Here is a 23,352-nt window from a genome sequence, read left to right on the forward strand (position 1 = left end):
TTTCTTCATGAAGTCTCAAAGAAAATTATGTAAATGTAGCTTAACTATGCAAGCTTTAAGGAATTTGTTCAACCGAACCTGTTGATGCTTTCAGACATAAAGATAAGGATCTCTGCATTTAAGTAATGCACCATTTCAGTTGGTTACCTTAGAGTACTCGTTAAGTGATGTTCCATCTGTCAGACATCTTTTGAGTTACATCTCAAGTTCCCCTGCTATTTTTCAAGTGATCTCGAGTAACTAAGTTCAAAGCTAAAAAATATAAGTATGTTTGCCATCTGATACCACAATGGAGGCCAATCAGATCCATAATTCTCTTTGGTCATTCAAAATATAGGACAGTGCCTAGTGAATAATTCTCTTTAGGTATTCCCATTTATGTGGCAGTTGTTTGTTAACTTTTGCCACCTGAGGATGTGTAACTACTTTTTTTAACTTAAAGGATGTCTTCTGACATTACAGTGAGTCAGACTTCACAAATCAGGAATGCTCTGGGCAGAGGTGACAGTGAGTCTTCAGGACTCATGCTTTTAGGTTACAAGAAAGGTGACACTTTGTTAAATTGTTCTTTTTCATTAGAATTTATCTCTACAAAGTCTGTTGATCACTTTATGGGGCAATGTGTGGATTTGAGTAGTATTTGGATTTTACTGTAGTTCAATTAATTATTTAGTAATTATTTCTTAGGCATGCACACATGCCACACACATACATAACCACATGTCTAAATCTGTATGCTGTGAGTTTATAAACTGAGAGCTTTAGAGAAAAAGAGGAGTAAACTGCTGTGTATAGAAGAATGATTTGTGGGGAAAAGTTTATCTAAAAATTTACTTTACTCTTTAGGATGGCACCAGAAGTTGCTGCAGTAGAAAGAAAAGGAGGCTATAACCAACTCTGTGATCTGTGGGCAGTTGGAATAACTGCTATAGAGCTTGCTGAATTGCAACCTCCAATGTTTGACCTACACCCAATGAGGTTAGTAGGGGGTTAAAGTTTGGTAAAAACAGATACCTAAACAATCCATTTGGAGTAGTGGCTAGGTGTGTTTGAGGTGTTTGAGGGTACTGCAAGGGTAATGGGTTGTATCTGGGCTGAATGTCCATGACAGGAAGGATAGTTCTTTCTGGTGCATAATTGTGTAATGTTGTCCTAGTAGCATCTCTTAAACTGATGGACTTCTTCCTTCCAATTAAATAATGTATGTAGTAATTCATTTTGTGTATATATTGCAATGTAAACCACAGAAACACTGGTGGTTTTTTTTTTCAGAGCACTTTTTCTAATGACAAAAAGCAACTTCCAGCCTCCTAAGTTAAAGGACAAAATGAAATGGTAAGTACTTCTCTGTGCCAGCAGATAATGATTGTGTATTTCCCTACACAATTTATTCTAATGCTTACCACTTTATTTTATACAGGTCCAATAGTTTCCATCATTTTGTGAAAATGGCGCTTACAAAAAATCCTAAAAAAAGACCTACAGCTGAAAAGTTACTACAGGTATAAATTTTTTTTATTTTAAGTTATAAAATGAAAATATGCTTAATTGGATTTGTTAGAATTATAACATGTTTTTTTAATTCTGTCTTTCAGCATCCTTTTGTTACCCAGCCATTAAATCGAAGTCTTGCTATTGAACTTTTGGATAAAATGAATAATCCTGATCATTCCACTTATCATGATTTTGATGATGATGATCCTGAGGTAGGAATATATTTTAATCATAGAATCAGACTAAATTGTTGTTCACTGATAAATCTTATTTATCATGATCTATTGAGCCAGAGGATATTTTCTGATCTGGGAACAGTCTCAAGGGTTGCTTTTGTGCTGCTCTGTCACATGTACAGGGACTTAACAGAATTCATTATATTTTGGAGAAGCTCAACAAAATAGATATGTAAATGCTTTAGAAGTTTGTTTATTGTTTTCTTTCAATTATTTTGCAACAGAACTTGTGGACTACTACTTTAGTCCTGAATTCTGTCTCATGCTTTGCTTCCTGTTCCTTTGTAGCTATGTTTCCATTCATGTGTGAAGAAAATACTCGTAAAAACAATGTATACCTCTGGAGAACTTTTTTCTTTGGTTCATAATTTAGTTCCTTCAAAAAAAGGAGAACCATCCTGTAGTTTTTGTAAAATGGTTTGCTATACATTTCTTACAGACTCTTATTTTCTATGTTGGAATACTCTGAAACTTGGATTTCTCTAACAGTTTTGTCAAAGGCAAAGTTTCTGATTTTCAGCTTTATCAGGTGGGGCAAAACATGCTTATGTAAGACAATAAATAGTGAAGATAAGCTGAAGTGCTTCATAAATTATAAAACAGATCTTCAGTCAATGCATCCTGTCTTTGTACTTGATTGTATGTTAGTGAAGACTTTCCAAATGTTCACAGTTCCCTAACTGATGATCTTTTTTGGTTTTTTTTGGGGGGGGGGAGGGGTGAAAAAAACTCTGCCGACTCAAGTCCCATTGATTCATTAATTGCATACTTGTGTTTTACTTTTTTAAAAGATAAACTATTTTCCTTTGAAGGTTTTTTTAGACCAAGCTTAGAAGAAGCAACTACTTTAAGATACTAACTTTGAGATTTTACAAGTTCAGTGAGCTTTACTTTCTGGAAGAAGGAATGACAAGTTGACATGCACCAAGTTGTTCTTTCTTACAAGTTGAAGTGAAATAAATAAACCTGGGAATAAGCCAAAATGAAATAGGTCTTTGTGTTTTAGAGTGCAATGTTTACATATTTTGTAAATGGGAGGAAAGCAGAGGAAGGCTGAAGTCACAGAATGACAGGATTATCAGAGTTGGATGTCAGTATATTTAAAAGCAATTGCAGATAGTGCTGCATACTTAGTAAATTTTTCTGTTAAAAATATATATGTGAAGTTAACCACACAAAAAAACCATTAATGGGGTTCAGTTTCATATCAGTGTTGAGAGATAAGTGTCTGCTTCCTGCTGGAGACAGCACTGGTGAACATGGATTTTCACCTCGCTGTAAGCTCTAAGGATCAGCTGTTCTTTATTTCTCTTGTTTATTCAGTAGTGATGGAGAGCTCCAAGGCCTGTGAAAGTCATATTTCTCTAGAAACCAGAAAACTTCTTCAAGTTCTCATAAGAAGAAAGACTTTTTTTTTTCTTCTTTTTTTTTTTTTTTTTCTTTTAAGTGTGCTTCTGCTCAGGTCAGAGTAGCTTGCCTTACGAGTTTTCCGTGCTTTCCTGGAAATTGTACTGAAACCCTGATGTGTTAATCCCTTGTGTCACTAGTATATATTTTCATTAAGAGTCTTGACATTCATTTGGGGCTTTTCAGGTGGAGAACCTCTCTTCCTCTATGGAATCACTTCACTACACATTTTGTTAGCATTTACTTGAAGTTTTTAAAGTACAGTGTTTGCTCTTTTGTCCCTTCTCTCCTAAATGAGGCTCTTCTGTTGTCTGGTGTATTACTTGTCATCTATCCCTTACTGAAGTGTAGTTTTGAGGGGAAAAGCTCATGCTCAGTGAAAATGAGTTCTTCAGGCTAACGTCATGGAGAATGAACTTTTTTCCCAGAGTAAAATTTCATCACAGAGGACATACTGAGAGCACACTGTTAGGATTTGTGTGACTAATTTTGGGGCCTAGTTGTATACAGTACAGCAGTCAGCTGGTCTTGTATTCTTGTTAAGAAACCTAAAGGTCTTATTTTCTGGAAGAATCTGCAGTAACGGATGTAGAAAAAGAGTGGATTTAGAAAGAAATGAAAAGAAATCCAAGTCTTAATGTTCATGACACTTCATACTAGAGAAAAGTAAATTAAAGCCAGGGAAAAGATAGAAGTGGAACGTAAATATGAAAGTGAATGTTTAGAAATTACAGCATCACTTTTGTGATACAGCACAAAAGTAGCAGGAGGAGTCCCTTCTCTTCAGCCCTGAAAATCTCAGGCTAGCTTTTCATCTCCCTTCTGTCCATCTGTGCTTCCTTCTTTCCTGACACTATGTTAATGAAACTTTTTAAAAACTAGGTACACAATACTGGCTTTCAATTGATTGTTTCAGTCTTGAAGTATTCTGTATTTCTCTTCCAGCCTCTTGTAGTGCCACACAGGATTCATTCGACAAGTAGAAATGTGAGAGAAGAGAAGACGCGCTCCGAAATAAACTGTAAGCATGTGTAATATGACAATATGAAGATTACAAAATATTCTTAAAATAATTATTGATGCTTGCGTATTTCAGGTGGTATTCTGGGTATCTGACATATATAGAAACGGTTTTAATGATACACAGGAAAATAATGCTTCACTTATGGATACAGGTTCTAGGTGACTATGTGAAAAAATTATTAATGTAAAATATGTCAGCACTTTCTCAGCACTTCAGCAACTATCACTTGTTTCATCTTGATGAACAGGACACAACCTGAGCTCTTCTGAGATGATTAGCATAGCTTCATGTGTCAGTCCAGCAAGGATTTTGGAGCGATGCTAGATTTTGCTGCTTGACAGAGAAAGATTTTTCTCCCTTCACTTGATACCTTGTTACAGTTTTTGCTTGTGAATTGAAACATTCATGTAGAAACTGGGAAAAGGGGATGTTGATCACTGATTATTAAAAGCAGACACCAGCCCCAAAATTGTAGTCATTCTTTTGCTTCAGTAAAATCAGGGCAGTGCTTGGAGTTTTAGTTGTCTTCTCCTGAGGTAAAATTGAGGGGAGGAGTGTTAAAAGAGTACCTGCCTAAAAGCTGTCCTAGATGTGATTAGCTCTCTCCAAACTCCATTCAAGTCTTATTTAGTATTTTAGTATTTAGTGGTAGTGAATCTCCCAGGAGAACAGACTGAAGAGTGATTTCATAGAGTGGGTGTGATTTTTTTCTATAATCCATAGTTCTATTGCTCCTCTGTAGAGGATGCTTCACTGCCCTATCTTCTGCATGATTTTCCTGGTACTTCTAATGAGTAGGTGGGGCAAATTATGCTTGTGCTGTCTTTGTGATAGAAAAGTACTTTCTAGGTCCATTAGTTCCTAGCAAGTGGGGGTTTGGAAGCTTCTAGAGGTGCAGAAATACTGAACTCACTAAACTGGATTTTCTCTTTTTTGTTAGCTTTTGGTGAGTGGTTTTGTCTAACCACAATCTGAGTTAAATTATTGTTTTCCTTTTCGCCTTTTTAGTTGGTCAAGTAAAATTTGATCCACCCTTGAGGAAAGAGACAGAACCACATCATGAGTTTGTGAGTAACAAGCAGCATGGGCTGTGCCTTGCACATTATTCCCTGCAAATATCTATGAAGGAAGATAAATCCAAAATATTTAGCATTACTTCCTTAGTACTGTTGAACTTGGTAGGGATTTTTCTGACAATTTGTAGTATATTGGTCCTAATTTTTTTTGAGCCATTACATTATAGATATATATATATATATATATATATCTTAAGAACCCTTGTTTGTGGACTCAGCCAAGTGTAATGTAGGTGCTAAGCAACAGCCCTTTGTCTATTGGGTTTCCTCTATACCTTTATATCTTATTGCCAATTACATAATTCCTTTTATTTATAGAGTTAGTTTTTTAATTGTAGAATTACTCTATGTGTTCAAATGTTTCTTTCCTTTAGGCATGTATTAACAATGATTGACAGTGGAAATAATAAAATCGAGAGCCTGATAAAGAGGCATGATAACATTTTTAAAAATAGTTTTGTGAGGCTGTTATTTTCACACACAAAGCATCTTTCTGTGTCCCTGAATCACACCTGAGCCATGCTGAGTCTGGTAGCTGATGTGTTCCATAAAAAGTGTTTTGCCAGAGTTTTCTTCCCATGGACACATCAGCAGAAGGGGTATGAGAACTCAGACAGTGAGGAAAAAGATGTCTGTGCTATCTCACACAAATGATTGCAGTAGATTTCTCTTTTCTATGGAGACTCTTGCTTGCCACATCTGTGCACTTGGGCATTTTCCTCACACTCCTGGATTAAAAAAAAGGATATTCCTTTGCTTCCTTCTGTGTTCTCTTTGTTTTAGTAAGGCAGATGTTAAGGTTAACAATTTGGCCTAGTACATAGGTAGGAGGGACATAGACTTTGCTCTGAGTTGGTTTGGGAAGGGTGTGTACCTAGGAATGTACTTCCTCTTCTGTAGTCTAAAAACCACATGTGAGTGGGATTTCTGACACAGTTTTCCTTGCATTGCTGTGTAGTTGTACTAAAGTCTTCTTCCTGGTGTCTTGTCAATCGGTAGCGTGTCAGCTGGCTCTGGGTCTATGAGGTTCCTCAGCAACTGGCTGGACAAGCAGTCTTCAGATTCTGGTGCTTCTTGGAGATAGAGGAGAATAGGTTACAAAATCATACATAGGACTTGGGCAGTTATTTCCGATATGTAATTTAAATCTTGACATAAATACATAATTAATGTAATTTAGGAGCCATGTTATTGTTAGGTATGGTAACGAAGTCAGTGTTTCTACCATAAACTCATTGGTTAACTCAAAATGAGTTTTGAACTGATTCCAAGTTATTCTGGCTTTGCTTCTTGTTGCACTGTCTGGATTATAAAGAAAATACTGTTGGTATCATCATTGTAATGCTTTTGCTGCTTAAGAATTTTACGTGCTTACACACACACAGATTAGTGATTGCAAAAATGTGTTCACAGAGATGCTGAAGTTTTAAAAATGCTTTTTCCATTTCTTTTTTTGTCAGTCTCTTGACTGTACAAACCAGTTATTGGACAGCTTCCTGGGGCAGAGAAATGTTTTAATTGCACCTTAGGAGCCTGAGCTGCTAATCCAGGGAGAGAGATCTTCTGCAGGGGTTAAAGCACAACTTTTGAGAGCACTTATTTGGCAGATGTTGTCGAACAGATGGAATCAGACTTTTCCCTACCTTCTGCGTTAGCAACTGGGGCCTTTCCACTTTGAAATCTCAGCAGCTCTTGCTCCGTGAAGGGGCTTGAATGATCCAGATTAATTCTACCAATAAGGAAATCTCTTAGTATTGTAATTCCTGTCAGATTTTGCATAAATGAAACCTGTCCAAAGAGCTTGACTCATGTCCCTGGCTATAAGGAAGATCTATGACTACTTGTTTGGATCTTCCTGAAGAGGAAGATTAACTGTTCCACTGTTCATATCAGAATAAAGCATGCAGACCTGATCCATCCTTTCTGGATAAAATCAAGCTATGGTTTTGAAAATGATGATGTTGGGTCATGAGGCCAAATTTAAAAACCATATTTTGTTCTTAGATACAGAACTAGTGGACAATTTAAATTGGTATTTAAAATGTAAACAAGACCTATTCAAAACACAGATGCTGTAGTGAAGAGCCTTAGCATAAAGCAGGCTGGGAGAAGTTTAACAAACTACACACTTTGGGCGAGACAGTCTTTTAAATGAAAGCAGGAGCAAGAGATGCCTGTGTCTTTCTCCAGCAGTAGCAGTGTGGAGCCCTTTGCTTTAAAGTGGTTCTTCTGACCTTTGTCTCTTCTGCCTCTGTCTCAGGAAAGCATGCTTAAACTTCATGCTTATTTGCTTACAGATATGAGTGCACAAGCCAAAGTACTGGACTGGGGCAGCATGATGAGTTAGTCATAGAGCTGCACTGAGATGTTGAACTGGTGTATTATCCTTAGCTTTGTTTGAGCCCCATCCCCAGAACTGCCTTAACATGTTTCTCCTTTCAGCTAACATCTTTTGTTTTGTTTTAGCAAGAAAATATACCTTTATGTATACCTTGGCTTTCACTCACAATGCAAATAACTTGAATTTCTTGATCTCTGTCTAATGAACAGCCTGACAGTAGTGATTTTTTGGACAATTCAGAAGAAATGTACTACACTGCAAGATCTAACCTGGTATTTTTCATCTTATGCCTTTCTTTGTCAGTGTTAGTTGTGTCTGTTTTCCTTTTTCAAACCTCATATTTTGTCCTGTTGTACTGGTGTTTTCATCTATATAAATATAAGGATTAGTTCATATGTGTATTTCTGTAATGTAGGAAGCACTTCTTAGTATGTACAATATCAACAGTATTTAACCTGTATTCATATTTAGTTGAATGACTTTTGTAGAAGGGGGTCAGTGTTATGCACTCATTCTAGTTTCTTTATTTGCAATGTATAGCTTGGTAATTTTTTTGAGGCTGATTAAAAATAGAAGAGACATTATCTACATATTTTGTCTGGGAGTTCCTTGAAATAGTCCCATCCAAGATAACAAATTTTTATAAATGTAAATCTTTGAATTGTCGAGACAGGTTGAATGTTACAGAACTAATATACACTTAATACAAATAACAGAAATTGGGGTCATAAGTTTTTTTCAGTAGTATTTGACATTGTTTATTGTCTACGTTTTCCAAATTTACTTACACCGCTAAAGAATTCCTTTGTTAGCATTGCAGGATAGAAGCTGTGCTAGAAAGTGAATTTCCTTATTTCTCTACTCATTACACACTATGTAGTTAGAAAAGTAGTATGGACATCTCTTGGACATCTCCATATATTGTTGAAAAAAAATGAAGAAACATGAAAAAATATGAAGCTGTATTCTGCTGGCTTTCTTTGATTTGTGAGATGCTTACTATAAGTGCACTGAGGTTTGGGAATATCATGCTTTGTGCTCTCATTAAATGTTTTTTGGTTTGGATTATATTGCTTGTTTTGGCATCCATAATTTCTGAGAGCTTAGACTATCTTCCCCTTACTTGGAAGGATCTTCCTATATAGCTTGATTATAAACATGTTCCACAAATTGTTTTAAGATCAGTATCTTCTATTTCTACGTATGCAGTGGGAACACCTCCATCCTGTGCATTTGTGAATGTGGTTTTGTTTTTTTGGCTTGAATTGCTTTTGGTTTTGTCTTTTCAGTTTAATGCTTTTTAAAATCTGTCTTTCTAAAGTTACTTTCAGATATGTTGTCACACATCTTACTACCTTCATCTGTGGAATGAATGAGAACATCTCTCCTATCTGGACTGTCCTCTCATCCTTCTTTTTCCCTATGCTGTTCAGTACACTCCTCCAAAATTACTACCATGATAAAGCTGAAAAAGTACTATTGTTTTCACAGTCATGAGGGTTTTTTTTTTATGTCAATCAACAGCACTTCTGGTGCTTTACTGCTTTCTTCACAACCTCCTATGCTCATTGTGAATCAAAGAGAAGAATTCTGATTTGGTGCTAGTGCTTCACCCATCTGTGAGATTTTTCCAGTAAGACCTAATCCTTCTGGAAATTAGAAGAAATATTTAATGGTTGATTCATTCTCCTGTTGTGGACCAGGACAACAACTCTCTTGCTGAGCAATATGTCCCTAACAAAAAACAAAAATCAGAAATTGAGACATATTTTGTGCAGCCAAGTGTGCACCTCAAAAATTTGACACCTATGATGTGGTTGCCCTTAAAAATAATTACTTCCTTTTCATGCTCCCTCTGCCTCTGTGAGCCTGAAACAGGTTACCTGAATGTGCTGGAAGAATGGAGGAATTCAGTATAGGTTTTGTTTGTTGGAAAAATTCAGTCTCTGCCTTTTTCAAGATAAATATTTTTTAATTTTTTTGAACTAGACAATAAGAACAAGTTTCTCAGGAACTTAGTTGGGTACCTTCCCGTAGCCTGAGATTTTCTTGCACATTTCAAGTTCCTCATGTTCCTGTTCTGGTTATTGTGCTGTGTTTTGGCAGCTGTTTTCTGACAGCCTCCTTTGCCTCAGGAGCAGCAGAGCTATGCTGGACTCAAAAAAATGTATTCTTGTGTGCATGTTACACTTTACATAGGGTAGATCTCAAACTCTTCTCCTGTATTTTCCACAGTCTTTCTCTGTACTTTAAAAGCAGTTGTTTGGGTACAGAATCGTAAGTGGAAGAGCTCAGTACTGCATTTGCAGTGAGCCCAGGAAATAGTGTAAATCAAAGTAATTGTCTCTAAGAATATGTACACCGTTGTTCTAGAACATTGGTTTTAAGTTTCCTGCTGTTGATTCTTGGAGAAACACCTGAAAATCCAACGGGTAACTAAATGTATGGCTGTTCATCTGCAGCCACCACAGTGATAGTCTCAGGAATCTACATGAGTGGGTATAGCAGGACTGAATGTTGAAATGTTCTTGCTGTAAGTAAGCATATGATCAGAAGTAGTCTCAAGTATTTGTGATCAAGCATTGGAATGGGCTGCCCCGGGAAGTGGTGGATTCTCTGTCCCTGGAGATATTTAAAAAGAGACTGGATGTGGCACTCAGTGCCATGGTCTGGTAACTGCAGAGGCAGTGGATCAAGGGTTGGACTTGATGATCTCTGAGGTCCCTTCCAACCCAGCCAATTCTATGTTTCTGTATGACATCCAGAGGAAAAGCATGCAACTTCTTTCAGGTTATTTTCCCCAGCAGATGAGTTACCCATTAGAGTTCCATGTGTGGCATTGCAATTGGCAATGCAAGTGTGGTGGAGGGACATGCACAGGCTAAAGAGAAGCCAAGAGTAAGGGATGTTAAACCCACCTTCTGCAGAACTGTTGCTGTATCTGTAACTGTATCTGCCTCAGAGGTGATATTTTGTACTTAGGAATAGTGGGATCTGTCAAGGGGAATCCATGAGAATTTGTCTTATGGTCCTGAAGCCCTGTTCCTGAGAAACAGAGCTGTTCAGAGTTGTTCTGATTCAAAAGAAAAGGTCATAAATCATAGAATTTTTCAGACTGGAAAAGACCTTCAATATCATTGAGTCCAGCCTTGTCCTAACCCTATTACCATGTTCCTGATGATCGACCACTAAACCATGTCCCCAAGCACCACATTCAGGCAATTTTTAAACAGCATTAAGGGATGGAGACTCAAGCACCTCTCTGGGGAGCCTGTTTCAGTGCTTAACCTTTTCTGTAAAGAAGTTTCTCCTGATATCCAACCTAAATCTCACCTGATACAACTTGAAGCCATTTTCTCTTGTCCTGTTGTCTGTCACCAGTGAGAAGAGAACAACCCCACGCTCACTACAACCTTTTTTCAGGTATTTGTAAAGAGTCCCCTCAGCCTGTTTTCCCAGACTAAACAGCCCCAATACTCTCAGTCTCTCCTCATAAGGGATTTTCCTAAGGTTTTTCAAACTCGTCACCAGCTTTGTAGCCCTTCTTTGGACCTGCTCCCAACACCTCAATGTCCTTTTTGTGTTGAGGTACCCAAAACTGAACACAGTACTTGAGGTGAGGCCTCAGCAGTGCTGAGTACAGGGACAGGATCGCTTCCCTAGTCCTGCTGGTCACACAATTTCTGGTACAAGCCAGAATGCCATTGGCCTTCTTGGACACTTGGGCACGTTGCTGGCTCATATTCAGCTGACTGTCAATCAATACAGCAAGGTCCTTTTTTTCCAGGCAGCTTTCCAGCCACTCATCTCCAAGTCTGTAGTGTTCCCTGGGGCTGTGACCAAAATGCAGGACCCAGCACTTGGCCTTACTGAATTTCATACAGTTGGTCTCAGCCCAACCATCCAGTCTGTCCAGGTCCCACTGTAAAGCCCTTCTGCCATCCAGCAGATCAACAACTTGGTGTCATGTGCTAACTTACTGGGGGTACATTCAATCCCCTCATCAAGATCGTTAATAAAGATGTTAAACAGGCCCCAGCACTGCTCCCTGAGAGACACCACTTGTGTCTGGCTGACAACTGGATTGACCATTGACCACAACTCTTTGGGCTTAGGCTTCCGGCCAGTGTTCAGTCCAGCAGAGTATATGCCCATCCAAGCCATGGGCAGCCAGCTTGTCCACGAGGAGGTTTTGGGGGACAGTGTCAAAGGCTTTAGTAAAGTCCAAGTAGAACACATCAACAGTGTTTCCCTCATCCTCTAAGCAGGTCACCTTGTCATAGAACGAGATGTGGTTTGTCAAGCAGGATCTGCTTTCTGTGAACCCATGCTGACTGGGCCTGGTTGTCTGGTTGACCTTTAACTGATCTGTAATGACTCTTGAGATTATCTGTTCCATGACCTTCCCTGGCAACAAGGTTGACCAAATAAAAATATTTCCCTTCACATTATCCTGATCTGCAATAAAATATTGTGGCAATAAAGCTTTCTTCCCATAATAAGTTGAAACATAATTCTAGTTGCAGACTAAGATTCATATTTTAAGTTGTAAATGCTGTCAGAGAATTCCCAAAAAAAGGTGAGGTGGGAATGAACACCTGGAGATCTCAAGCTTACTCCTGTTTAAATAAGGGGCAGCTTCCAGGATAGATCCAGATATTACATTGGGCTTGTTGAGTTGAAGTTTTAATCCTTTTCAGGATGGAGACAACTGAGCATCTCTAGACCCTGTCCCAGGGCTCCCAGGGAGAGGAGTTGGTTCCTTATGGCCAAAGTTCATGTTGCTGACATTTGTGCCTGTTGCCTCTTGTTCTTTCACTGTGCATCTGAGCTTTGTCTTCTCTACAGTTTCCTGCGGAATAGCTGAAGACAGCAGTTACTTTCTCCAGGCTACAAAAGCTTTGTTCTTTCAGCCTTTCCTGTTGTGCCACTCTTGCTTCATCATTTGAACAATCTTAAATGGCCTTCTACTGGCTTCCCTCAAATCTGTTAATGTCTCTGTCCTGGAAAGCCCAGAACTGGACACCACATGCAGATGTGATCTTCCAAGTGCCAAATAAAGGGGGTAACACCCTCTGGCTTCACTATGGTTGGCCACTTATACCACAAGTGTGTGCTTCTGATCACAGTCCCCTCTTTTGTCTGCTGGGACGCCAGAACCCTTTTCTTCAGAGTTGCCCTTCCTGCCCCCAGTCAGCTTGTCCTCAGCCTCTTGTATGTGTGGTTGGATTGTCCTTAGCTGCAGGACTTCTCAGTTGGTTATGTTATACCCTATGGGGTTTTGGTGCCTACTCCTTCAGTTTGTTGAGGCTTCTCTGACTAGCAACCCACTCTTTTTTTTGTTTGTTTTATAGTTTCATTGTTTTGGTGGGGTTCTTTATGTTAGAGAGTAGTTCACAATATTGTTGTCCAGCTGCCTCAGCACCACCTGTTTCTAGTCTGCATCATACTGATCTGCAACACTATAGCAAGTTTGTTTGTTGGTTTTCTTTGCACTGAGGGGAAAAATGGAATGTTACTGCATTAGACTTTTTAAATGTAGCTTGGAGTATTCAGTGCGGTGGAAAATTTTCATTTCTGCTGTTTTAGAAAGTGGCAGAAAAGTTGAACTGAACTGGGATTTGATATCTCAGGTTCCAACCTACAGTTATGAACTTAGCATTTATTTTAGACTTCTTTAACAAAGAAGTCAGTAAGAGGATTGCAGTTAGCATGCAGTCTGCACCGATTTGCCAGATGTGTTTATATGTTTGGTTCTATTTAAATAATTTAGTCATTGGGCTTTGTCTTGGCTTATACATATATTCTGAGTCTAATAATTTGCAATAGTTTTTGGTAACACCTGGTTTTAGGGATGCAGTGTTTTAACACAGCTATTCTGTGTTAGTTAACTACTTGTGGCAAAAACCCTAAATTATTGGTAGGAAAAGACTGAAAAAGAAGTCAACATAGGTTATAGATAACTTTGCCCAGAAGCCTCTACTTTGTTCAGCTTTAGGTAATGAAATGATATGCAGTTCTTACAGTCAGAAGAAAGTGAGTGGAAATGGGGGGGAAAAGTATGTGCCTCAGGGTTTAGAATATTGTTTCTGCTTTCTTTTCCTTCCCTTTATGTTTTGCATATTTCTGCCTTGGCAAAAGCAATTAAGTGAGATGCTAAATTTTATTGCTAGGGGGCAGTTTTAAAATGGTGTGTGCAATTGCCTGTTGCACTGAGGCCTTCCCATAGCAAGTTGGGGTAGTAATGTTCAATTATACGGGTATGAAATAGTTTGTTGGTGCCAAGTGGACATTAACAAGCAAAACACAAAGAGAACTGAAGGTGAAGAGGGGAACAGTGGTTGTGTAGCAGTAGTGCACAGCAAAACCTCAGTCAATCACCATGGGAGAATTACATTTAGCACGTTTAGAAATACAGTTTGGTATTTCTGATGTGTTAAGCTATCTAAATAAGATTTAAAAAACACTTTTTAATGAAATAAAGGTGTTAAAACTATAGCATATGTATTAGATAATGTTAGGCTTCTTTTAAAATTGACATCCTCTTTTATGAAGCAGTGTGATAGGAACTGCTTAATCATTTTACTGATAGAGATGTGTATGTCCCTTCTGCCTGATATGTTAGTAGTCCAAAGGTAATTTGTATTATTTGAAATTCAGAGTTACATCCCCAGCACTGTGGATTTAAAGTCAATTTTGTCACATCAAATGATGCTATTCTCACTAGACTTCAGGAACAGCAAATGTAGGAAGTAATTGTGAATAGCTGGTTGGCTGTATACAGTTTTGGTTTTTGAAGTGCTGAACACCTAAAAATAGATTTCCAGTACAGCTCAGCCGTACAGAATGAATTAGGAACATGAGACTGTCAGACTTGCAGCAACAAATAATTTGTCATTAAATTTTGCAGAAAATAAATAGCAGTTTTTGAAATTTAAACTGCAGAAGATACTGTAGATTTGATAATTCCTGGGGAATTTGTTTCATAGCATGGCCTTACCAACAAATTTGTCTTTCCTCTGAGAAAAACTGTGTGCTGTTTTTATTCAGGTTTCTTTGCACATGTGATTTATCTGAAGGTGTGATTTGCCTTTCTGCATGACTTCTTAATTTAATATTACCCAGGCTGTTGAAATGAACTGGTATTTATTCCTTTTCTTCCAAAGCCATCATTGGCAGCAGATAGCACTCTGTCTCCTACGTATTTGTGTTGGTTCAGGAATGGGTTATTGGTAATCTGAGACTGAATGCAGAATAACATGGGGTTGCGTCTTTGATTTAACACCAAGGCTTTTGACCTCATCTCATTCCTGCTAGCTGTGGATCTCAAGATCCTCTTGGAAAATATGTCTAGTCACTCCGATTTATTCCATGTGAACGTTGTCTGATCTAAAAAGAATTTGACTAATCAGCACTGTAGGTACGTCAAATGAAAATATTAATTTAGATTCATGAAGCTGTTGGGCTACTTTAGGGATGCTGGAGAAAGAACAGATTTTATTAAGCCAACTGTTGCGTCATTTAGTAATTAATGCTAATCTGTTCTTCCCAGTGGGAAGCTATAACTGCTAAGACTTCTGCTTTGTTGAAAAAATACCTTTGTGTTTGGCTTGAAAAAAAATCAAGTTACACTGGTCATTCTGATAAAGTGTAACAGCTTGCTGGAGGCTTTGCAGGCTACATACAGTATATACTGATATTTTTGTACAAATGTGTAGCTAGAAGTTTTATAAAATTATAACTTCTGGATATATTTGGAATAGACAGTACAAGGAAAAAATGTGTTGCACTTCTTAAAAGCTCTCTACCTCTCGGTATCTATCAAGAGCATGGGAAAAAGAATTTCCTTAGCAATGGATTACTTCACATTTGGAGTGAAAACCAGCAGTATTTAAAGGGCTTAGAAGAACAGTAGCAAGCTAACTAAGACAAAAAATATATATCCAACTAGAATAATATTTAAATAAACACTAATAGGCAGCACAATAGTAAACTGAATAAAAAACTAGGTTTTGTCCTTTTAAAGCTTTTCAATGGAACTAATTCTGGCAGATGTCATTTTCCATAAAGAAAATTTCAGCAAGGCTTTAAAAGTCTGGTGACAGATGAAGGCTTCTTAAGTTTTATAGGGTTTAGCTTATTTTCTCTTAGCAAATTTCCTGTCATTTCCTGTCAATGAATATAGCCATGACAGTGTGGAAATTAAAAGGGGCAGATATATTTTGACTCTGCCCAGCGTAAGGTCTTTGTTTCCCACTTCTGATTAATGTGATTTTGGAATATGTAGACAAAAGGCTTGTCACTTCAAGGTGAAAATCTCAGATTTCATTATACTGATCTGGGGTTATTTTTCTCATCGGCCTCCCAGTCTTTGTTCTGGCATCCTCTTACTCCTAGGATACTCCTAGACTCACACAACCTGTTTGACCTCCTTGTTTGTGAGTCTGGTGACATGCTTCCAGTCTTTTTATTTTCTGCTCTAGAGTCTGAGCCCTAGAAATAACCATGCTTACACATGGAAAGTTTTGAGTTGGCATAAAAGGAATGTAAGTACTCAGTGTAAGAAAGTTAAAACTGTGTTTCTTTGTGGTGGATTGGAGTACATCAGCTGGTGGTGAAGACCAGCAGAAAGGAGTTGCCTGGATAAGGTGACAGATACTTGAAATGATAAAAAGACTGAAATTGCTTAGGATAGCCCTTCCTGAGGGAAGGAGACTTGCTGAGCTTGTTTGGAGTAAGAAGCAGGAGGAGTCAAGATTGGGGCATAGAAGGAGGGTGAAGCTGTGAAGAAGGAAGGTAAGGATAGCAGAAGGGAACAAAGATACCCATGAATAAGGCCTGACCCCTTCCACCTGCTACTTTGCAGAGCCTGGGACATGTTGCTGGGGAGAAGTGAGCCTTCCTCCCCTGCTGGCAGGAACACGTGTGATCCCTTCTTTCCTGTCACCCAATTTTTGAGCTTACAGATGCCTGAGGGGGAAATTAGATTGCCTTTGTGAGTCAGATTCATAGAAGTGGATGGGGTTTGGGGGTTTCTTCATTTAGTTACAGAAAAAGACATGTAATAAAGTTGGCACGAAGACTGAAAAATCAGTCTCTCTATGATTTACAAAATGCCAGCATCAAGCTTGCCTTTGCAATTTTTATTCAACCCTCTGATCTGTTCATTCTTTAACATCAAATAATTATAGGTTACATACTGTTTTTTCCACAATATCTCACTTGTCTTTGGAATATAGAGAAACTCACTTAAGCAATTAAATGCAACTCTCAGCTGTGGTAGAAACACCCACGTGGAAGCAACTTCTTAGCTTTATAGAGCAGAATTGAGGGTGTAGCTAACAACTTGAAATTCCTAGCTGAGCAGAAAAAAAAAAAAAAAAGTACATAGCTTTGTATTAAAGTGATTTCCCTTTGGTCTGGAACTGAAAACTGCAGTGGTTTCTGCTTCATCAGATTGGAACAGTGGCAAATCTAGTGTGGGACTCTTCCCTGTGATTTTTACAAATGCCCTTTTGAGATACCAGCCCCATGAGTTGTCACCGTATAAACCAAGCTTGTTGCTCTTATAGATTGGATGCCTGGGCCTCTTTCTGAAGGGAGCCATGCTTTTGATATGGGCTGCAGATGAAAGAGGCCTGTTTCACATAAGATATTGGGAGGTCTTTAAAATGTTTCCTGGAAAGGAGCAGTTTAGTGCCATTTCTCACTAGCATGGGTGATCGATAACCCACTCAGTATTGTGGGACCAAATTTATGCTCAGTTTTTTTCTCTTCTGATGCACCTGAAGAAAATAAATGTCCTGTAATTATAGCATTATCCTTCTGGCAGATGCAGATTTGATGGTGCTTCAATATCGTCCCTATATTCCCATTAATGCATTAAATTGGAATTCTTTATGGCATCTGTTGAATAATAATGTTGAAGGCCTATTGCCACATTTTCTTCTAAATAGCCCACACTTCATGATTGCTTGAGTGCTTGAAGATGCTGTTAATATTGTATTTTTCTTTCTGGTATCAAAGATGATCTTTTAAAGTATACACGAGAACATAAATAGTTATCCTTACAATATGTATTTCTTCTTTAGTGTTCCCATGTGCTAAAGGCATTTCAGGCTCCCTGCCAGAACTGAAATTCTGAAATTAATATGATAATGTGCCAGTGAGTTGGCTGGCTTCTCTGTGGGGTCTGGTAGATCACAAAGTCCCTTTTTTCTTTCTTGCTTTATTTCTTGCTTTGTTTGCTTTTTTCCTTCTTCATTTATTTATTTATGTTTTCTTATTTATTTATGTTTCCTTTTTTGTAGCCAACTTTATTTGAGCAAAGGATCTGTTTGTCCAAGGAAAGGGTGTAAGATTAGTACTTTGAAAGGAATTAAGAAAAATGTGGGTGAGTCTGAGGGTGGTGTTAGGAGCCAGGAAGACCAGAGGAATTAACTCGTTTGTTAGCTCAGTTGTGGCAGAGGGGATAACAGCAGCATGACACAAGGTAAGTGTTTGATGCTCACCTGTTCATCTTAAAGATTTGTCCTCTTATATTTGTAGGATCTACAGCTAGAATATGGTCATGGTCCTCAGTGTGGCTACTTCTTGGGTGCAAATAAGTGAGTAAGCAATGGCTTTTGTCTTTAATTCAAGACTGTTTTAATAACAAATGTGGGTTAAGCACAATAGCTGAAATGGACATATTTTAAGCTTGGGCATATAATATAGAAGTCAAAAATCACTATTTTTAGAATAATAGTAATTATAATTATATATGTCTCTATGAGGTTATAAACTTCCTTTTAAGAGCTGTTATCTTGGTAGACTTGTTAACGAAGTGTTCTGCATGACAGGTCCCACAGAATACAATTTTACTCTGTCCAGGAACTACTCATGCTACTCTTTGACATTGCTTTATGCCCCTCTTCATGTATATGGTACTAGGAACATAAAATTTTAGCTGCTTTAAAAAACAAAACTTACCCATCTTAGGAAAGTCATTTAACTTCATGTTCAGGCATTTAATAATTTTGTTGTATTAATCATATTAAATCGTTTCCCTATCATAGAATCATAGAATGGCTTGGGTTGGAATGGACTTTAAAGATTGTCAAGATCCAACCCCCCTGCATGGGCAGGGACACCTCCCATGAGACCACGTTGCACAAGGCCTCATCCAGCCTGGCCTTGAACACCACCAGGGCAGGCATCAGCAACCTCCAATATCTTATTACCCTCATCATGAAGAATTTCTTCCTGAAATCAGACCTAAATCTACCCTCTTTCAGTTTAAAACCATTACTCCTTTTCCTATCACAGCCCTCTCTGGTGAAAAGCCCCTCCCCACCTTTCCTATATAATTTATTCCTTTCCACCAAATTTCTTAATTTACATTTATGCACATCAGAATTAGGATGCCTAGATTTCCTTTCCTAAATTACATCATATTTAAAGAAATGCAGAAAACCTAAGTGTTGAACATGATACTTTTATGGTATCTTTTTTCTGGGGAGAGCAGAAATACTGATATCATCTTAAATTCTGTTGTTTCGCATCCCTGGGTTTAGCCTGCTATTACTCTCTGTCTGTGTTTTCAGACAAAGACACAAAAATGAAGTTCAGAATGTTAGAAAAGTTAACTAGGGAAATGGGAATTTATTCCAGTAATAGTTTAAACCTCTTCTCAATCTGGTTTCTTTTTTTTATGATGATAATTTTCTTGGATGGTGTGGATTTGTTTTAAATCGGATCAAGCTAAGATAGCCCTTGTTTTACAATATAAGGAACAAGGACTGCTGCACTTAATTACAATATGTTAATAAATGCATATGAAAGTGTGTTGTGTGAAAAAATAATAAGCATAGCTGCATTTTTTTCTTTGTATGTGGGTGTTTGATGTGTGTTCTGAAAGCCACCTGAAATTACACGCTTTATATTATTTAATGATAGAATTGTAGGAACCTTTGCCCTGGCTTTTGGTAATTAAATTTGTGTGCCACAATTAAACTGTGTTCTTATTCTTATTTAATGCTGAAGGAGTCTCTTAAAATCAGTTGAAGAAGAACTGCATCAGCGGTAATTCTATTCTCTTTTTTTTTCCCCCCCTCTTACGTGTTTCAATGTCATTCGTACACTGGTTTCTTATGTCTTTCACTACTAGTTCTTGTTTATCCCTATACTTGCTGAGAGGATATGAGAGGCATAGTTGTGTGGATTGCAACTGTAATTTAAAGAATAATAGTTATGTTTTAAAGCTTAAGGATAGTAAAATGATGTAAAAGAGAGAATAGCCCTTAAGCTCAGAATTTTTTCATATCATCCAAGGTAATATAAATAAAGCCCACTCAGCCATAGTACCTTGTTCATTTTCTTAGGGGACATGTGGCACATTTAGAAGATGATGATGATGCAGATGATGATGCAAAACAGTAAGTCCTTTCTTCTTGTAAAAATAAATGTATGCATATAAAAGCTTATTCTTGAATAGATGAAAAATTAAAAATAGTTAAATCGTGTTTTGTCTCTATTAGTTCAAAAATACTTTTCTTCTATAGAATTTTAAAATAATTAAAATATTGTTCCTTGACTACATTGCCAGAAGTTTTGTTATTCTTCTGATAAACTTGTGGTAAAAAAATCTTGTTCCTCACTTGATACAGTTGTCCTTTTATCTTCTGTTATTGAACACAATCTTGGCCGAGTTACACTGAGCCATCTGACTCAATTTGTGGTGTCTTCTGTAGAACTAATGTCTGTATATTAAAATAGAGCTCATTAAATATATATATAATATATACATAACTGTCTTCTCTAGATGGCTGAGTTTCTTTAGTCCACATTCTCAGCTAGCAGAATGCTTGTTGGGGGTGTTTCATTTTGGAATAGACCAGGCTCTCTTACCATGAGTACAAAGGCAGTATCAGTAAGCATGTGTTCAATAATTATTCTCACACTAAAGTCACTGGTATAATTATTCTTGGACTTTTTTCGATTGACAGATGAGAGCTGAAATAGTTTAAAATCCACAGCCAGTGTGCAGAAATTTACATTCCTAAATGAATCTAATGTCAGGATCAAAAGGAAGGATGCCATTGAGACAGAATTTTTGTTTACTTTTCTGTTAATTGATAATTTTGAAAGCTGTTGCTTCATACTAGAAACTTGTAAAACATGCCTTATCTATTGTTGGCATCTGTCTCTTACAGAGAACCAACATTTTTTTTTTTTTTTGAGTTATTTTACTGCTGTTCTTTTGTAACAAAAGCAGTGGTTAGTACAGAACATGAGGGGCAGGCGCCTTCAAGAAGGGTAAAGCTACTGATAATGTCTGATGTCATATAGGTGATGTACATTAAACTTTCATTGTTTAATAATCAACTTCTAAAAATAGAAGTGTGTTTTTGCTGTTTGGCACAAGTGATGCTAGAGAAAAAACACTTTTAGTCAGTTTTTAGCAGGCTAATTCCTTACGAAATTCGTCATATTTCGTCACTATGCAATTGTCAAAAGGCATGATTAATTATGTAGTTCATCAATAATATGAAGCTCCTGTGTCTTGTCTCATTCATTTATTTGCTCTCCTGCATTTGGACCAAGCTGAAAACCTACTTTGTTCATAGCTGGGTAGACCTTGGTAATGCTAACTCAGGTTTCCTGCACTGTGTGATGTAAGGGTCACCTATAGCTCCATACTGCCAGCTTCACTTTGACTTCAGCTTGTTTCCTCATATGTACTAATCTCTGGTATGTTTTTTGTGAACAGCCCTGTATCTGTCCATTTTTGCTTAATGATTCTCTTTTCCCTCATACTTGCTCTGTTTGCAGTTGGTATCATCAACTTCAGTCATGTTTCACTGCTTAGAACCCCTTGATCCCTGCTGTTTTGAAGTGTTTGCACTGATACATTGTGCAGTGTTTTGCGATCCTTGTTTCTTGCACAAGCTCCATCAGAACTTTCAAACAGCATTGGCTTTAGTTGTTCCTGTTGCTGTTGTGTTTCTGTGGATTTTTGTTTTCAGGTCAGGCAAGAAAGAACCTGATAGCTTCTGGAAAGGTTCCAGTTGATCTGAGCCTAAGGACATTAACCAGTGGTCTACCCAGAAGTCTTTTTTGGTTCTTCCCTGTATCTCATCCTTGGTACTCTTGCTCTACAGAGAGAGACAGAGAATTTAATTTCCTGTAAGCACAGGGCTTAGCCTTGAATGGCTCAACCATGGCTCAGACAAATTCTGCATATGTGCCTTTCCACTTGGTGTCTGAGCCTAAAGCTCTGTTGCAATATATTGGTTCCTTGGTTGTCTCTGATTATCATTCTCTGGAGTCAACTGAAGATTCATGGCTTTTGTTTGATTTATGTTCTGGGAGGTGGAGGTGCAGTTGAAGAGTACATGTGACATTGGTCACTTCTGCCTGTAGATCCAGAACTAAACCCCTGAAGCAGCTGTACACCTTCCAGTCCAAACTGATGCCACTGCATGACTGAAGCTGGGTGATTCATAGCAGCAGAGAGCCACACTCTTCAGGGAACAATATAAAATTATCTCCATTTAATAATTTTCATTGTTTTGATATTTCATTTCCTCCCATATACATCAAAGCTGCTGATACTTGAACTTCCTGGTTATCAAAGCTGGGAAAGAAGAAATTATTGGGGCACTGCCCTTTGTGATCATTGGTGACAAGCTGCTCATAAACCTTGCTGTTGTCCTTTGTACAGACACCTGCCACATTTATGCCAAATCATTGGCTTTTTTTTTTTTCTTTTCTTTTTTTAATGTATTTGTCTGCCCAGTAACACTGATGGCTGTCTGACATGCAGGGAAGACTATGAAAGAAAAAAACAAATGGAGCTGGGACACATATGACTGAGACTTAAGCTTGGTCTCGTGTATGAAGAGAATTTCCATCACCATAGCAGCTGAAATGCATGGCACAGGGTAACTCTTTCTCAGAAGTCCCCTTCTAACTTCTCTGAAATAAAAATAACTGATTAGATACCAGGACAGAAGCTCCTGGGAAGAATGAAGCAATGCAGACAAGTTGTTGATGTGTCAACCAGAAAACAAGATAACTTACTGCTTGGGTATTTTCCCAAAACTTTGGAAGAGTTTCTAGATAAGGAAAATACTGTGCAAGAATATATTCTTAATTTATTTAATAGAAATAATTTCCTTTTCAAAAAGATTAGGAAACAGGATAGCATAAATTATTAAAAACATTTTAAAATTAGGAATTTAGCATTTTTAAAGAAAATACAGCATGCTCTTTGAAACACAGAACCAGCAGAGGAAGGAGGCTCCTCATGCTTCAGCTTTCTTGTTTCCTGCTGCTATCTTACACTGTTAAACCAAACTGTTGAATTGTTCTTGTATTAAGAAGTTGCCTTTCCCAATATTTCTGTAAAAAACAAAAAAACCCACCCCAACCTAATAGAAGAAAATAAACCCCAAAACAATCCAGACACAAGGCTTAGCTGTCCATTGCAGATGTGTTTTGCTAGATTTTTTGTATTCTTTGGTATTTCAAGGCATAGTATTCATAATTTTTCTTGAACTCCCTTGTTACGGTCCGAGGTAACATTGAAATTTATTTTTGTTTGGATACGCGAAACGAAGTCCAACCATAGAAAATGGTCGAGTGCAAGCAGATTTTATTTGACAATTGACACAGGCAAAAATGTAGAAAAGAGGTAGAGAGGAAAAGAAGATCTAAGAAAGAGAGAGAAAAAGTGGTAAGAAATGGTAAGAAAGAACGAGAGTGAAGAGAGGAGAAATAAAGGGTAAAAAG

At 37.7% G+C, this 23,352-nt stretch overlaps 1 protein-coding gene across 8 annotated transcripts in view; it reads left to right on the top strand.

Moving 5' to 3' along the window:
- The window catches only part of MAP4K3 (mitogen-activated protein kinase kinase kinase kinase 3), an 83,730-nt gene that overhangs the window by 28,855 nt on the left and 31,523 nt on the right, over window positions 1-23,352 (top strand). For 3 of the 8 annotated variants that reach the window (XM_071740014.1, XM_071740015.1, XM_071740018.1), the window contains 9 exons: window positions 847-978; window positions 1,273-1,335; window positions 1,421-1,502; window positions 1,596-1,706; window positions 4,083-4,158; window positions 5,170-5,228; window positions 18,127-18,185; window positions 19,603-19,641; window positions 19,941-19,994. In XM_071740014.1, coding sequence (XP_071596115.1) covers window positions 847-978; window positions 1,273-1,335; window positions 1,421-1,502; window positions 1,596-1,706; window positions 4,083-4,158; window positions 5,170-5,228; window positions 18,127-18,185; window positions 19,603-19,641; window positions 19,941-19,994 — 675 coding nt within the window. Of the gene's footprint in view, window positions 1-846; window positions 979-1,272; window positions 1,336-1,420; window positions 1,503-1,595; window positions 1,707-4,082; window positions 4,159-5,169; window positions 5,229-7,787; window positions 7,851-18,126; window positions 18,186-19,602; window positions 19,642-19,940; window positions 19,995-23,352 lie in introns of all 8 variants that reach the window. The other 5 variants (XM_071740011.1, XM_071740010.1, XM_071740016.1 and 2 more) reach the window with 3 other exon arrangements.

This window comes from Heliangelus exortis, chromosome 3, assembly GCF_036169615.1.
Source record: "Heliangelus exortis chromosome 3, bHelExo1.hap1, whole genome shotgun sequence".
NCBI lineage: Eukaryota > Metazoa > Chordata > Aves > Apodiformes > Trochilidae > Heliangelus > Heliangelus exortis.